The sequence below is a fragment of the Cinclus cinclus genome, chromosome 8 (assembly GCF_963662255.1).
Source record: "Cinclus cinclus chromosome 8, bCinCin1.1, whole genome shotgun sequence".
NCBI classification, from domain to species: domain Eukaryota; kingdom Metazoa; phylum Chordata; class Aves; order Passeriformes; family Cinclidae; genus Cinclus; species Cinclus cinclus.
The window spans coordinates 16590883-16608111 of record NC_085053.1 but is presented as its reverse complement, the minus strand read 5'-3'; the positions used below and the strand labels follow the sequence as shown (position 1 = coordinate 16608111).

General features: G+C 43.4%; 2 protein-coding genes across 2 annotated transcripts; both read right to left on the bottom strand.

Moving 5' to 3' along the window:
• Positions 1-6194: 6194 nt before the first annotated feature.
• On the bottom strand, positions 6195-9024 carry C8H1orf52 (chromosome 8 C1orf52 homolog). Its single transcript, XM_062497491.1, has 3 exons — positions 8761-9024; positions 8463-8670; positions 6195-7281 (listed from the first exon to the last, which is right to left on the bottom strand). The coding sequence occupies exons 1-3, from the start codon at positions 9016-9018 to the stop codon at positions 7196-7198; spliced, it is 552 nt and encodes a 183-aa protein (XP_062353475.1). The 5' UTR covers positions 9019-9024; the 3' UTR covers positions 6195-7195.
• A 1315-nt stretch (positions 9025-10339) lies between these two features.
• Positions 10340-16202, bottom strand: BCL10 (BCL10 immune signaling adaptor). Its single transcript, XM_062497649.1, has 3 exons — positions 16096-16202; positions 13702-13990; positions 10340-12659 (listed from the first exon to the last, which is right to left on the bottom strand). The coding sequence occupies exons 1-3, from the start codon at positions 16177-16179 to the stop codon at positions 12292-12294; spliced, it is 741 nt and encodes a 246-aa protein (XP_062353633.1). The 5' UTR covers positions 16180-16202; the 3' UTR covers positions 10340-12291.
• Between the last annotated feature and the right edge of the window lie 1027 nt (positions 16203-17229).

Below are 17229 nucleotides of genomic sequence, written 5' to 3'. Positions count from 1 at the left end.
CCATATACAATCTAATTGAAAGAACAAACAAATGTTCAAGATGGAATTGATCATCTGATAACGGATTACTTCCCAAGAGCCAGGGAAGCAAATTTCCCAGCTGCTAATATTTCTGGTTCTTAATGCTCAAGTGTGTATGCACAATCTGGGATATAAACAGTTCTGATGGAAAATGTGGGAGAGATCCATGGGAATTAGTGCTGTCATTAAATGCGACAGTTTTTCAGATTAACATCAGCAGAATGTTATTAAAATCTAAGGGATTTTTGCAGCGTGAGAAGGAAAAGAAAAAATCAGGGTCTACAACCTTCTGATTAATTTAAGCCCCTTCACATTAAACTTTGAATTTCAGAGCAATCCATGAAGACAGCTGTGTCACCTCCAGCATTACTGTCCCTCTGCAGCCAAAGCAAGCATCAAGTGAAGTTTCCTACCATATGGCATATCCAGCACTGGAAACATTTGCCATATAAGCAAATCACATTAGGTATTTTCACAGTGAATAAGACCATTATTTTTCAGCTCCATATGTTGTGAAAAATTAAATAAGGTCTTTTAATTAAAACTCTAAATACATACAGTGGGTCGATTCCTTTTCTAGGACCTGATTGCTTCTCTTGAATATAATGGTATTTTCATTCCTTTTGAATAGGCTTGAGAAAAAAAAGTTGGTTTTAAGGGTGAATTTAACTTCTGAGTAAAATGCAGGTCCTGAGTGTTAAATGCTGCCCAGAGATACCCCAGTCCAGCAGCAACACAATCCTCAGCATAAGTCTGTTCCAAGGAAACTTGGATGCAGTGCACTGTAGCAGGTTCTTTGACCAGACAAATTTGACTCAGAAATTATGCCTTTTGCTGTAATTCTGTCATTTGGTCTAGAATTAGTTAATTTTTTAAAAAATTGCATTAAATGTTTCTATATTCCCTTGGCTATGCCACATCCAAAGAACCAAAAAAATCCTGGGGTAAATCACATTTTATAACCCTGAGTCTGTCATCCTGAGCCATGGACACCTGTGCTTACACAGGAGTCCTTGCTCTGTGTGAACACAAAACTGTATAGACCATGGAGTTGCTAGAAAGGGTTATATGTTTCCCCAGTCTTGTTTAAGTGCATGCTTTTGCTGATTTCTACTGATTCACTAAAGCACCAGGCTGCCAGCACAGGGAGAAGGGCTGGTGGGGCCGGTTACATCACTGTCTCCCCTTCCAGCACTGCTTTAAAGCCAAGAGGTCTGACAGGAATGGTGTGGGCCTGGCTGGCCTGGGGCAGCCAATGGGCTGGGTCACCTTGGAGAGGCACATTCCAGCCTTATTTTGGTAACCTTCTATGAAAGAAGGTTAGAAGTCTGTGCTATTATAAGAAAAATGCAACTTTTCAAAGCAAATTCTTCCTCACTTTCTTATTTTACAGAAATAAGCGTTTTTCTTGAGTATTCTTAAATTTAAACCAACGATAGCTTTTTCAAGCACAAGATCAAAAACCCCTTTTCTGAGCTTTTCTCTTCTAAGTTAGAAACTTTGAAACTCAATAGTTTGTCTGAAATAGACATGCATGACATTTAGCCATTCATTATTTTCATATTGATTTTCACTGCTTTGTTGAGACAAACATATTTGACTAAAATTGTGTGCCATATAATTTTTTTCATTACGATCCAGCAATGTAATAATTTTTTTTAAGAGAAAGGATTATGGTAAGTCTCCCCACACAGCATCCAAAAATCAGGTGAAATTTACAGGGCAAAAGCTGTTTAAAACACCTTTGTCTAGAGCAAGATATCAAGAAAGTAAACAAAATAAATGTGTACTGTTTCAAGAGACACTTAAGCATTAGAAAGAAAATTAGAAAGGAATTGGATTCTGTAAAGCTGAGCTGCCGGATGATTCAACAGGCTCCTTGCCAATGGTAACAAAAGCGCTCTCTGCTGGAGCAGCACAGCTGGAAAACCTGCTAACAGCCTTTATCTAGATACTTAGAATATTCTAAGTTTTCAAGGGGGAAGCAGTATCTCATTACTATTGTCTAAGATCATGGTGACACAGCTGCCAGAGATTCAGCTTCTTTACAAGGATCCAGCTGGCACAAAGGCTCCTGTGAGAACAAGTCGCTAATGGTGAGCAAACCTTAGACCTTGTACAACCCCTAGTATGTCTAACTCTTAAAACAGTATGTTTTAAACTATGTCTTGCCATTACCAACCTTGTTATTGCTTTAAATAATACAACTGTGAAACATTTCAGATAATGTATAAGCTCTTAGTCTCACAATTACATCAGTTCTAAGGAAGGGATTATCACAGAAAGTGACACACTTCTAGAACAGAAGCCTAACAGAGAAAACTTTTTGTGTGTGTAAAAACCCCCTTTCTTAGGTCTTCATTACTAGTAGGGATCCTTTCTGCAACAGAAGTGAAATTAATCTCTCACATTACCTGGCCTGATTCCTCAAAACACCCCTCACCAGCCTGTGTCAGAGAGATTACTTTTTTAACAAAACTGGATCATGTTCTCCTTCCAACAGAAATACTCCCCAATGACTTTTGCTGTGAGCCTGATGCTGGCATGGTTGTTGTTTGTTTGGGGCTTTGGTTTGAGGAGAGTATGTTAATCCTCCCCTGTGGTTTAGGTTTAACTCCCCATTACACTTTCCTGGGGTTACCCTATATTAATCCTGTATTTTTTCTTATCAGTCCATCTGCAGCAAGAAACATATGGTGGGAGAAGTTATGGGAAGGGATGGAAAATCAGGGTTTACTCCAAAGAACCAGTTTACTTTGCTAGAAGACAAGAAAATACAGAGATCTTGTGCTGCTGCTCACAGTTACAGCAAATCAAGTATGTCTTTGTCTTCTGAAGCTACCAAGACTAAAGCATTCTAAAGATGAAGACCACTTCATCTTCTAAATGAAGAGCCCTGATAAAATTATTTGATAAGGACTAAAAATGCTTGTCTCCATTCATTGAATTCATTGCATTCTTCTGTCAATGCAGCTCCACAGGCACCTGCTTCCCTGAAAATGCCTGCTTTTTTCAGAAGTGCCCTGAAGAAAACAGTTCAAAGGAACCAGCAGCACAAACCCATTCCAATCTCTGCTGCTGTGACTCTGCCTTCCAGTCTCAACCTATCTTTGCACACTTCTTACAGTGACAAATTCCGTGGACTCCTTTAGAGACGATGTTGCTCTTTTTGGTCTGTGATTCTCTCAGCATAAAGAACTAGTTCACAGCAATCTTTATCCCTCCATTATTCCTGCTATTTCTTGGTTCCTAATTATATTACATTTAAACTTTCAGAAAGCAGCCCACTGCTACCAACATGTTTGTCTCAGAACAGAACTACTCCCCGAGATCCCCATGTCTCACAGGAAACTTCCTGTGCAATGAAAACAGAGTATTTCTTTGCAGCAGTTTTCTGTATTCTGCCAGCATTTTGTTGTACAGAAATACGGCTTTTGCTTCTGTCCTGACATCCTGTGACAGCCACAGCCTGCCCAGCTAATCACTGCCTCTTGCCACATCATTTGTTGAACTTCACCTCAGTCAGTGCAGCCAGAAAATGCCTTTGGCAGTAATGAATCAGATTTCTTACAAGGTGCCTCCATTTGCTCAAGGGTTTTCTAATCACATCTTACACTAGTGTTTTTGAGAATTCTTTTCCTCTGCAACATTTGCCCTCCTGTGAATTACAGAGGGGTTAGCGTCTCCTCCTGAGCACGCCTGGACAGCCATTCCCACTCAGCTGCTGCAAGAGCAACTGGATTGTGAGCAAGCTCATCTCTGGAGAGCACTGGTACCACCATGCTCGTGCCCAGCCCTAAGGGTCCTGGAATTTGTCCAGCTACTGGGAAAACAACCTTTCAGATTTTTCCTGTCTAACAAGGAATTGTGGCTGTCCTTAAACAAAATTTCTCATAATGGAAATGCTGCACAGCTGTAGCCATTGCCAGGGTCCCTTCCAACAGGTACAACCATTTATCCTACAAGAACACACAGTTCAGCTGTAACCATCTTCTATGCTTTTAAGCCAGTCCTGCACTGTTCTCACATCCAATCCACACCCAAAGCAAAAGCACAAACATCTATGACCAGTGCCCAAAGGGGCTTGGATAAAATCAGCAAGCTAATACATCAACAGGAACATGAAATTTTCAAGCCTGAAAGGAAAATAATTTTTTTTTTGTGCTGGTAACTGAAAGCATTGCATCTTCTTGTCCTGAATCTGCCATGATTCTCTAAGATCAGCAAGCTGGCAAAGAAGCTTCCTGTCACCGGACTGAGCCAGCACTACACAGCTTCTCTTTCTCTCCAATGATAAAAACACCTCTTCCTGTGCTGACTCCAGGTTCACAGTAAATTACTCTTTATGGAACACACTACGTTTCCCTGGATTTAGTTTCATATTGGCAGCACTAAGCTAATCAGAAACTATTTGTTGTAATCAGCATTTCAAGAGCAGTAGTCTGCATCAAGAACAAGAACAGCACAGTAACAGAGGGATGCTTTGCCACAACCTCCCTGTCAGCTCTTCTGGGAAAGAGCACTGCCTGCCATTACCCTCAACAGCTGTACTTTTATACTGATGTGAATTCTTCTTCTCCAGATCATCCTGCATCTCTTGGAAAGCCAAGTACTGCAGCTGCTATTGTGCCAGCATCTGAAGCAACACAATGTGCTCATTGCAAATTAATTGCCTTCCAGTTTTTCTGATTTTGATAAATTTTAAATTTCCTCAAATCAACCCTGTATGCATTTTTACTGCCTTTTTCCCCCCCATTACACATAATGATTGTAATCAAATTTGATTCATCATAAAAACAGCAGAATGATGAGTTAATAGAGCACTAATTTTCAGAGGCAATCTTCCCAATTTGTCACTATCTTCCCTTGAAAGACAATCCAGGATAAACTGTTCTATAGCTAGACATTTTCTGAACATCTAACCGATCAGTTTAAGTTTAGTTGGTGTTCACTCATGTTTCACAGAGCCTGATGTGTTGACAATTTTTCATTATTAGAAGCCCAAACCTGAAGTAAACCTCTGTTTCTTGAAGTCTTTTGAGTTGCTTCAGAAGCTGCAGCATTGTACCACTTCTCTCATTATCTCTTTCTGAAGATGATGCACTGAAGCATCTCTACAAAAAAAAACAAACTTACAGCTGCTGAACCAATCTATCCAGATAATTCAGCTGCACACAGGCTCTCACAGCTTTGTGAAGATCATAGCCTTACCTCAGAAAAAAGCGAAGAGTTGTTTGTGCCATTTCTCCTAGACAGGGGAGCTGCCATGGTCACCGCTTACCGTGAAGATTCCCTCAACCTGCAAATAACACAATTAATTGTTCTTCTCCCAGGCTAGACATGCTGGTCTTCTCCTTGGAAAGTGAGTATCAGACGGTGTTAACTTCAAGAAAACTGGATACTACGTATATCATAAGATCTGAAAACAAAAGGAGCAATTGGCAGGGTAACTTCCTGAGCTGCCCCCTGGAATAGCAGAGCAAAACTTAAATGGACAAAAGCCTCCTTGGTCACAGCAGTCATAGGACTGCATCCTATTTCCAGAGCTGGTGACATTAACCTTCAGCTGAAACACTCTTCAAGGAACACTGCATTGGCAAACAGAACTACTGTAAGATTCAAAAATGCAGATGGAGTATTTTGAGAAACCCTACAGAGAGCCAGCACTCCATAAGTTTTGCCTTGACAGTATCCCTCATCCTGGGGCTTGCTAGGACAGGGTCTGGTATCTGGGTTTGTGCTAGGAAAGGTGGGCACAGGGAGCCCTCAGCTGTGTCAAGTGTCATTTTCTGAATTGTTTCCAGACTAATGGCACAGAAGGGGGAGAATATATCACAGATTTGGCCCCACAGCCTGTGAACTGGCAAGGAGCAGCTGCAGAGTCTGCAGGTAGACAAGGATCCAGAGAAAGCATTATCACACTGCCAAGGTTAGAACTGCGAAACTTCTTGACAACTTCATATATTCACTAAAAAGGAATACACTTTTCTATATATTGAGGTTTAAAAAATCTCTTAAAATCACTTTAAAAAATACCAACATCATATTAGCACATATGTACACACAATCTGTTCTGCCAAAGTAAAGCTAGTCCAAGACAGAAGGAAAATAGAAAACACAAACTTTTACATTAAAAATTTAATTACATAAACCTCTATTAGTAGGCGCTAATCTCACTGCAGATTTTCTAAGGCACAGAATCTTTATCTGAAGCAACCTTTTCTCCAGTCCAGTACAAGATGGTACCAGCTGGTACCTTGTCATATTCAGACCCAAAAAAACATTCAGCAGCATATCACAAATGCAACATATACTGACTAGCACTTTGAGAAGACAACCAATTGTACTGAAATAAATACAATTTTTCAGCAAAGACTCTATCACAGCTTTGTCATAAATTCTGTCCACATAAATATCTTGATTCTATTTTCTGTTTCAGGAAGAATACATTACATGCCTCAATTCTCCCTCCATCAGTTAGTCTCATGTTTCGCTGTTAAAGATCCCGTAACACCAAAATAATTATAAAATATTAAACTCCACTTATAGGTCCATTTTTTCAATTTGTAGTAGTGTATTTATTTAAAAAAAAAAAGCCCTGAGGAATCTGTTAAGTCACACATCAGTGAATGACATATAGTACAGAATTCATTACTCCTACTCACCAACCATGCAATGCAATATTTATACCACAGATGTTTTCAAATGTAGTTTTATTCCAGTGGCTATTTGCAGTATATACATACATTTAAAAACAACATTACGTGAACATATCACAGACCAGTACCTAAAGAATCTTTAGTATATACTCCTTTATAAAAGGTTTTGACACAATGGAAAAGTCAGTCCCGAAAAACGCATGTTACCAGGTTTCTTGATAAACAAAATACTGCGAAGCCCTGTAACCTGCATGAGCACAAGTATCCATGGCAATGGATCTCTCCTCTAAATCCTTGTTTTAAATAAACAGGTTAAAATTTTGTTCAGTAAACAAGTTCTACCACAACACTGTCCATTTGATTTTGTGCTTTCCAAAAGGCAAGCATACTACAGAAAAAAAATTCCCTACCCAATACGAGAGAGAAATGCAGTAAACACATATTTGTTTCCCATTCCAGCAGAGGAATTCAAGTTCCTTGAAATTCTCATTATGTCTAAATCCAAAACACCCTGCTTATACCTTCTTCTTCTTCTTTGCCTGCTCTCCAGACTCTACTTTGCGTTTCTTAGCGGAAGCTGGTTCATCATCTTTTTCACCATCTTTAAATAAAAGAAAGAGTTAATAGAAGTCAGCAAAGCCAGTTTTTTTGTTTTAAACACCATCCTGTCTCAGAACAACTGACTTAACCATATCTGAGATGGCTGGAAAAAAGACACTATAGTATTAACTGACAACATCCTCATTTTTGGAATGCAGACAATATGTGGAAAAACAGGAATGATTACGTCTTATTACTATCACAAACCACCGTAGGTAATTAAAAAGAGGCTTTATACTGCTGTACAGTACCTGTTCTAAAAATTATTATTAGACTAGCTAATAGAAAAAGCTAGAAAATGACATTTTCGAAGCAATAAATAATGTCAAGATCAATTAACCTTTTATCTTCTTTCTTTGGATGAAGGATGGCTAAGAGAAATGCTCTTAAAAAAACTGCTACTGGGGAAGAATACTCAGAGAACCAAAAAAAGGCACAAGACAGCAAATTAAAACCTTCTTTTGGAAAAGCTTTGTTGACAACTTTACCAATGAATGAAAACATTATTGTGTGCTCTGAAAGCCCAGAACTTCTTTTTCTGGTTCTGTTCTCTTGGTTCTTGCTGGCTATTTTCTTTCTCCAGCAATTAACAAAAGAAATCCTCCTACCTATCAAATACTTCTTTACTTCCTAAATTACCAATACAGCTTATACCATCATTGAAAGCAGAGAGAATAGTAAATATTTTCTTCAGTAACCTGTCCCGTGGACATCCTATTTGATTCCTCTTTTGGAGCCCAAGTTTTGCAAATGTTATAAAAATAATCCAGCCTACATTTACAACGTAGCAGTTACATCATCAAGACAGCAGCACCTGAAGCTCTCACACCACCTTCTGTCTTAGTAGCAACATGACTGAACCTGTTGGCTTCACAGAACTACAGTGCTACAGACTCTAATGCTCTCCTGCTAATGACAGTGGGGGAGAGGAGCAGAGAGACTGCTCGAGGGTCTGTGTTGATTCCAGGAAAGCCAAAACACCGGCACTGCAGTCCACCCATCCCTGCAGCCAGAGCGCTCTGCCCTTGGGCAGCAGCGGACGCAGAAGCCGGCAGAGCTTCCCGCGGGCCCAGGGAGGGCCCCGGGCCCCGAGCACGCGGGGAACCCGCCCGGCCGCCCCGCTCGGCTCCGGAAGCGCTCGCAGCCCGTGCACGGCGCAGCCGCCTCACGCCAGGGCCTCACCCGACTCCAGGGGCTCCTGCTCCTCGTCCGGCAGGAATTTGGCTTTGCCGGTCTGGCGGGGCGCGTCGTCGCCATTGTCCTCGTAGATGTTGGACCACTTTATGGCCATGTCCAGGGTGGGGGCCGGCGGCGGCGGCTTCTCGGGCGGGCTGTAGGTCTCCGGCGGGGGCACGGCGTTGCTCCTCCACACCTTGAACTCCCTGGGGGGCTGCGGGAGAGAGCACAGCGCCCGTCACAGCGGGCCGGGGCGCTCGGGGCGGCCCTAGCGCCGCCGCGGTTCACCCCAGGCCCCACGCACCTCCTCGGGGGCCCGCAGGACGCGGCTCTCCCAGTCGATCTCCTTGTTGAGGGGGTTGTAGAGGAAGGCGGGCGGCTGCGACACCCGACGGAAGAGCTCGTCGGGCGACGGCAGCCGCGGCCGCCCCGGGCTGCCCCCCGAGGCCGCGCCGGCCCCCGCCGGGCGCTCGTCGGGCTGGGGCTCTTCTGGCTCCGAATCGGAGCTGGAGCTGCCGTAGGCCGCGAAATAGCCCAGCGGGTCCTCCCCCTCCGCCGCCATGGCGGGGCCGCGCCTCGCACCGCCCGCGGAAACCGCGCCCGCGCTGAGGGTTCCGGCCCGCGGCTGCTGCCGGGCCCGAGCCAGCGGCAGCGGCGGGAGGGGCGGGCGGGCTCCCTGCGGAGCCGGGGTGCTTCCCTTCGAGTGACCGACACCGAAAAGCAGACAGGAAGACGAGCCAACCTTCATTTCTCCCTTTTCACACCTACAGGCCTACGTGGAAGGAAAACACGTTTTCCTTAATCTCTTATCATCGGCTAACCTAGGGCAGACTCAGGGCTGATCATCACCTGACCAGGAGGTATCTTTACCAAAACAGATCTGTCAAATTTGCTGGACGAAGTTTGTAGGGGACATTGCTCATTTGTGATTGACTCATACGTACATTACTGCATCAGCTAAAATGGGATGAAGCTGAGTCAGGGGAGGTTTAGGTTGGGTATCAGGAGAAGTCTCTTCACCCAGAGGGTGTTTGGGCACTGGAACAGCTCCCCAGGGCAGTGGTCACAGCACCAGCCTGGCAGAGTTCAAGAATGCTCTCAGGCACATGGTGTGACTCTTGAGGATGTCCTATGCAGGGCTGGGAATTGGACTTGGAGGTTCTTCATGACTCCCTTCCAATTCAGCATACTTTACGATTCCACGTTCAGATTACTTATACCACCAGAAGCAGGGTAAGATCTGAGGAAGGGGTTTTGGTTATACTACGATCACTTCCTTTACTGTAAAGATACTAAAACATATCTAGCTGATCTCTCATAATCAATACCGTGATCACTATTTCGAAATAAGCTCTATACACAAAGTACAATGAAAACAACCACTGAAGTGAGACACCACAGTCCCTGCAGCACTTGCAAATCCTTTTTTGAATCATGCTTCTCAGCAAAGTTTTTGTTTCTCCCCTGTTATTAATAAAAACAAACATCTTAATTTAAGAATGAAAACAAGATGTGTGGCTAGAAGCAACTCTTCTCACATCCGTAGGAAGTTGAGCAATAGAGTAATTTGAAAAAAGCAAGAATCAGGTTAGCAATAGTAGTCACAAAGTGCAGAAACTACTTAAGCAGCAGAGCTCTTGATTTCACATGCACATTTCTCCTTCCAGACTGCTCTCGAGTGCAGTCCTACCGGCACAGGTGTTTCACATTAAGTCAGACTTTCCACCAAAGACAAACCTCTCTAAAAAGACAAGGAGAACAAAAGCCTCCCGGGCACACAAAACCAAAACCACACATCAAGGTAACGGCATGAACTGCACTTGCAACCTGTACATCTTGAAAAAAAGAGGTAGACAGAAAAACAGGCAATTATACAAAAGAATTTATTTCAAAAGTTGTGATAAAACATTTTAAAAATGCGCATTATAAACATTTGGTAAGGTAATACATTCACTCAAGGTCTCAGGTTTGTAGGCTCCACTGGGAGTGGTCCCTGCAGGCTGCACACCGTGCTGGGCAGGATGGGGAGCAGCAAGGCAGCCTCCACCCTGAGCTGATGCATTTTCTCTGTTAACGCCAACTCTGCTCTACAAGAACCCAGGAAGGGACTAAAGCCTAAGCACAGCTCTTTACATGGTTACAGTGCACATTCAGTCAAATCACTTTTTAGATGTCCCAAGTATGTGCAACTACAATTCAAGTTAATGGAAGAGAGGGAGTTCATCCTATCCTTAATTTCATGTTAAGGAGCAAAGTTTGGCTTGCATATCTAGACACTTAATTTCCAGAGTGCTATACAATTGAAGCAGTTTCACTGAAAAGTATTTTCACTGTCCAGACAGTCTATGACTGTAGATGTAGACAAGGAAAACAAGTATTTTTATAAACACATCTTTCTCACAGGTGAGATGCTCATATACTCAGGCTGGAGTGCAGTTGAACACTGCATTTTATTTTAATCTACTTCCAAAACCAGAATAATAATGAAAAACAATTTACAGAGACTATACTGAGGTTCTGCAGGTGGCCTGTCTCCACAAAAGGAGAACAGTTCAGTAATATTACCCAGGTGTGCATTGGAATGGCATTACAAGGCTATACATAGTATGAGAGCCAAAATAATTTAGGGCCTTAAATACAAACCTACCCTTCAATATACTGAAAACATCCCATCACTTTAAAGTGTAGTACTGCAGAGCACAACTGTATACATGTCAAACTAAGAATCCACCAGGTCACTTTGAAATGATTACAGGCACCTGCACAAAAAGTAGGCTACAATTCGAGAGGAATATGTTACACGTATGTACGTATGTTACATGGTGGCAAGAAATGAGAACCTTCCCATGTTGAAACAATTTAAAATGCATTTGACTCTAAACAATTTGAAATGTAAACCTGTCTGTCTGCTTTGAAGAGGAGGTATCTGAAGTGCCATATTTCCAAGAGTCCTTCAGGTACAGATACTTGCTTGTAACACAACTCCTCCTCCACTTCCCTAGCGGGACAAAGCATACAAGCTTTGTTCCTTAACAGCATCCCACAATAATGTTTTCTTACAGCCCTCATGATGCCATTAGGGCAGTTTACATTCCTTTTCCAGTACTAAAGAGAATTTATATTTAAAGTGCATTTCAAATCAGCAATCTTTAACTAATATACAAGAAGAATATGCTGAGGCCTGCAGAAATGTATTTGCAATATTGATACCTATTGATTTACCAGCAGGACAAAGTTCACACAAGGAAGAGACTCCTTGCTAATAAGCATGGATTTGGCCAGATTTATGAGGTCTTTTGCAAATGGAGCAGCACACACATACATGGAGAGCAGAACTTATCCTAGTGATAAACATTTAACTTGGTAAATGAGTTTAAGCTTTTTGGTATGTAAGCTTAAGCTTTTAGTTCAGATTTTTTTTTCCATACTCAGTACTTTTCCTAACCGTCTTTCCCAGTTTGCCCATCACAGAAACATTAAGAAAAGCTGATTTGTTAGTTTCTATAGAAAGAAAAAGACCATTTGTTTATCATTCCAGCTCAAGTATCCGCAACTAAATGTGAAATTTTATATAAACGTTGGTTAAAAAAAAAAAAACACAAAAAAACCATTTGCTGGTATAACACAGTATTTTGGAAAAAAGCTCCCTAAAGAACAAAAGCAAGGAAAAAAAGGTCAAGCAGCTTCAGCATCACACAATTACAAAATTAAAACAGGAATTGCATAGATAAATTTCCTCCAGTTTTTCTAATAGTTTGAAAACATTTTTTAGCCATTATGAGACATCACACAAAGTTTCAGTACCATTCAGATGAACAGATGAAAGTCACTGCATTCACTGTGGTTGAACAGAACGTGATCTTAAAGGCAAAAAGCAATTGTCACTTGAACCAGTACATGGCTGTTGCTGGTCTGACTGGAGCTCTGGGGGTAGCGGGGGTGCACCAGGGTCTCCAGGCCCTGGGAGAGTGGCTGAGAAAACACTGCACTGTGAATTTCCCATCTCTGCAATTGGTAAATTCATTGAATGAAGAGAGACAGCAGACACAAATGCAGCAGTGCTATAATCATCTTCTGGGTGATGTATCTGGGTAGATTCTTTGTTTTTGGTTTTATCCAAAAAATTTGATTCATCAGAATATGATCTAGAAAGGTTATTTGTTCCTCCACACAGTGAGGTCATACAGGTGCTGCAGCTTAAACCTAAGACAAAAAAACCAGATACTGGATTTAATTACAATGTGGGAACATCTTAAAACTGTGCTCTGATTTAATATCAGTAAGACTCAAAAATCAATTGTCTGTGTTTTTAAGAGACTAAACCTTCATCTCACCTGTGACATCCAGAATTCCTGACAAATTAAAGAACAAACACGCAGGTTATCTAGGCTGATGTCAATGGTTTCTCTGTACTCAGTAGCAGATTGTACTTGACAAAGATGCACTGTAACTTAAAGTTCATTTTAAAGTCACTTCAACCCTTTGGCCCAATTCTTTTAGATTTTTCTCACTGTGTTATTCAAACTTTTAAGAGCTTCACCTGATGATTCTGCTCCAAAGTGGACAGCATTTCACGGTTATTTTACCTGAAGCCAAAGAAAACCTCAGGTCCTTCATCTCTACAGTTAAAATGTACATTTTCCTTATTTGCCTTCTGATGGGTGTGGAAGGGGAAGTAACGCTCTATACGTGTAGAAAGCCTATGCTTTCTTCCTCTGCCTTAAAATATGAGTACACATAGTCACTTCAAGGTCTGGGTGTCAACAAAACTTCTAAGCCATATGAAAAAACAAGCACATGTATTTACAGTGTCCACTTTTAAGCTGTGGCATTGAAGGCATAGGAGGGAACTCCCCTCAAGCTGCATTTGCTGGCATATCTTCTGGTGAGGCACAAAGTTTAACTAAACCAGAGCATCCTGCCACTTCAGCAAATAGCTTCAAGAGAAATACAAGACGGAAAATAACCACCCATTTTTGAAAAGCAAAACTGAAACGTGAAGACAGATTTATCCATCATAACAACACAGTAGGGGTTGTTTTGCAACTTGTTATTTATGATGGATGTGTTCAGATAGTAAAAAGGTAAAGCCAGGATACATGCACTGTGATCTCTAACACAAACTGGTGATATTTCCAAACACGTTGTTCCAAATACCAGAGGAAGACTTTAGTTCTGGATTGTAATTTTGCATACCCTGAAAATAAAACCTATGTCATACACAACATTATTAAAAATTTGTTACCTTTAAGAGCTTCAAGCTTTTCATTTTTGACTTTCAACACTACATCAGTTATCTTTTGTAACAGGAAATTTTGTGTTCTTTCTCGTCTAATAGATTCAATCAAAACATCTAGTCCCTTTGGATTTTCTGCTAAGTAGTCCAATAACTTCCCAGTTTTTTTCCTACTGGAAGATCGAGCAGAAATTTCTTCTGTGTCCTCCCTAGTGAGTATTTTCTTAGAACGTAGGTAATCAAAGTGTCTCTCAGCTATGATTTTATCACACAGGTAGGGACGCATCCTTTCTAAAGCCTGAAAAACAAAACAAACTAGTATTAGCCAACATTTCAAATTATTTAGAAGCCTGTAGTTGGAACGTATATGATTTTGATACAGGTTAGCAAAAGAATTTTTAAGGCTGCCGCTGTATTACTTGAGATTTTTCTCAGTGTAAAATTTTTTTAAAAAAACCTGTTACCTAATTATCGCTTTCATTAACTCTTTGACTTAACTCAGGAGTTCCAATGTTTGTTAAGAAATAAGGTGACTTCTTATAGAAAATGTGATTATATAAGCTCTGAGGTTAGCACATTTCAGAACAGTCAAGTAAAAATGAAATTATACCAAACAGCACCTACTCACTTTGTCTACAGATACACCCATTTTCATTGATCATCTGACTGCCATATTTCCATATTGTTTGTATCCTTGAGGCACAACTGCAAAATACTGCACTTATTGATGTTTTCTGTACATTGAGCAAAAGCAGTCCCACAGCAACAGCAAGAACATACTCACAGTTCAAAATGTTTACAAATAAACCCCACTACTGACAAGTTCAACAAATTAGTGACATTCAAAATACATGCACTTTCATCCATAAATGTATGTACTCTCAACAACATTAGGGGCTTCTTTTTGTCTTTTGCAACCCTACTCTATTGTGTGAGTGATTTTATATGGCTCACCCTCATTCTTCTCAGCTCTCAACTGCAAGACTCCAACCTTTACAACTCCTCCTCAAGACAAGCTCAGCCAGACCAAGATGTCCTTGTCAGTATCAGCTTCCTGAGGTGTGCTGTCCCCTACCACACACAGTGCTTCTGCTAACACAGCACCTCGGCTTGCAGAGATGCCATCAAAGTTACCTGAGCAGCTCTGAGAGAGCCAAGTGAATTTACACTGAACCAGCACGCTGGATTGTGAAGCCACATTTAAAATCTCAGTGCAGAAGCTCTAAAGTCAGATTTATGGGACTGCATTTTGATGATAAAATGAATGTTACTTGTTTCTACCTAAGGTTTCCATCCTTTCTCCTCCAAGTACCATGGGAGAACCTGTAAGATTAAGGGCTGAAGTGACAAACACGCACTTTTGTGAGACACAGCCATGAGTTCAGTCACCGAGCCAGACAATCATACCTGTCATGTTATACCTATATTGTCTGGCTCAAGTAGTTTTTATCTTTTTTGGGGTAACTACCCAATGCCACCTACTGCTGTATTAGCCTGTGGTTCCATAGAAACAAGTACTAGCTTGAAAAGCATGGCTCATAGAACTGCGACAAAGCATTTAAAGGAAATCAGTCCAGCATAAATTTAAAAATAATAAAAAAACAAACTGCAAGGAGTCTTCACTGTACTTTAAAACGAACATTAAAAAAATCCCAATGAGTGAAAAATAAAACACTGTAAATTACAAACAGAACCATAGAGAGGCAATTAATAAAATATAAACGGTGATTTTACTTTTTTTTTAATTAAGCAAGCACTTGTTGAGGTTGGTTAGCACATTGCTTCCTAGTCTCACAAAGAATTAAACGAATCCAGAATGAATCAGGATGCAGTCTTCCCTCAGATTCCAGACATCAGTGAATAAGTATAGGGGAAAATCCAGGACAACACAGAACAATAAGCCTCAATAAAAAATAACTAAGTATTTTTAACGAAGATACCCACGCCTTTCAAGAAAGAACTTTATTGGCACCAAGAGCAGCACATACATTTTCAGCCAGGCTTTTGGGTACCACTTTACTCATCTCGTCTGCTGCCTCCTGCGGCGCAGAGACGGCGGGAGAACCGAACCGTCTCGCAGCTCTGCCCTCGAAACGCCGGCCCACGGAGGGCGGGAGGGCGACAGCAGCACAAAGCACGGCCGGCGCTGGGGCGAGCACCGAGTGCGAGTTCGCGCGTCATCATCGGCCTCACACCGGGGGCACCCCGGACGGCAAAGCCGTGCCCCAAATTCCCCGCCGCCCTCCCGGCGCCACCGGGCCGATCCCGTCCCTCCCGCCGCCCCCGCTCCGCGTCCCCCCGCCTGCTGCCACAGCGCTTCCGCTCCCCCGCCCGCGCACGGGCCCCGCTCGCCGCTCCGAGACCGGCACGGACACTCAGCCCCCGGCCCCACTCGCCACTTACATCCTTCTTCACCTCCGCCATCTCGTCCTCCGTCAGCGGCCGCCCCGCGCCCCCCGAGCTCGACCACGACCCCAGGCCCTCCATGGCGGAAGCCTCGGCGGCGCCGCTGGGGAATCCCGCGCGGGGCGGCGCTTCCGCCCGGGCTCGGCCCCAGCCCGCCTCCGCCAATGGGCGCTCAGGACCTGCGCTACACTCCGCCCCCATCCCGCCCCGCCAATGGGCGCAGAGATCCGGCGCTCCGCCCCACCTCCGGCCCCGCCCAGTTCCGCGTGCGCGCCGGGAGCGGGAGCGCGCCCGGGACGGTGCCGGCTCCTCCGGCCGTACGGGCCGGGCTCCCTCGGCGCGGGAGCGCTGTGCCGCCGGGACACGGGCTGGAGCTGCCCCTCTCCGCGCCTCTGGGACGTGTGGCATCCCCCCGTTAAAGGATCTTGGACGTGCGGAGCGGTGTCGGGGCCCGCAGCTCCCGGCTCGTGCATGTGCTGGCGCGCCGTGAGGGCGGCTTTAGGGCGCTGGCGGGGCCGGGCGGCGCGGGGGCGCGCAGCTTCTGGGGCCGGCGGTGTTGAAGCCGCTCCTCTGTAGGACCGTGCTCCAAGGCAGCAGCAGAGGGAGCCGCTGCCCCTCCGGGACCCGGCGCCGGCTCCCCGGGGGCAGGGAGCCCCTGGAAGCTCAGCGATCGGTGTTTTTGCAGCTGACGCGGGTGGAACTCGGGCTATTTATGCACTCCTAAAATTTTCGTTTCAGCAGATAAACATGAACACAAAGTAGAACCGATCAACGCTAAGGTTTGCTGTCAGTAAGGAAAAACGGCCAGTTTTACGGTAGTCTTACAGTTTTGCAAAGTTTTTGATTGACATGCTTTGTTAATACGATAGTACTTCAAATATTAATTGTGACAATATGTATTTTATAGTGCTAGCAGTCCGAGCTTTAAAATAAACACGAAGATTCTGCCCAGAACACTTGAAAAATAAAGGACTAGGCCCAGGGCTGATTTCTGCATGGCTGGGTGTTAAAATCCCGAAACTGTTTGCCAGGGAACATCCAGTCAGCTCCATTCCCTGCAGCCCTGGTTGCTGCTCATTTTGGGGCACACCTCTGCTCACAGCCCGTGGCCTCCTGTGTGTTATCCTCACC

What these genes read in the sequence shown, in the direction of transcription:
- C8H1orf52 (XM_062497491.1), bottom strand. Translation starts at nt 9,018, where the DNA reads ATGGCGGCGGAGGGGGAGGACCCGCTGGGCTATTTCGCGGCCTACGGC. An exon ending in TCCTGCGGGCCCCCGAGGAG is followed by an intron (nt 8,671 to 8,760) that starts GTGCGTGGGGCC and finishes TCTCTCCCGCAG; the next exon opens with CCCCCCAGGGAGTTCAAGGT. An exon ending in GCAGGAGCCCCTGGAGTCGG is followed by an intron (nt 7,282 to 8,462) that starts GTGAGGCCCTGG and finishes TTTTATTTAAAG; the next exon opens with ATGGTGAAAAAGATGATGAA.
- BCL10 (XM_062497649.1), bottom strand. Translation starts at nt 16,179, where the DNA reads ATGGAGGGCCTGGGGTCGTGGTCGAGCTCGGGGGGCGCGGGGCGGCCG. An exon ending in TGGCGGAGGTGAAGAAGGAT is followed by an intron (nt 13,991 to 16,095) that starts GTAAGTGGCGAG and finishes TTTGTTTTTCAG; the next exon opens with GCTTTAGAAAGGATGCGTCC. An exon ending in AAAGCTTGAAGCTCTTAAAG is followed by an intron (nt 12,660 to 13,701) that starts GTAACAAATTTT and finishes TTTTTGTCTTAG; the next exon opens with GTTTAAGCTGCAGCACCTGT.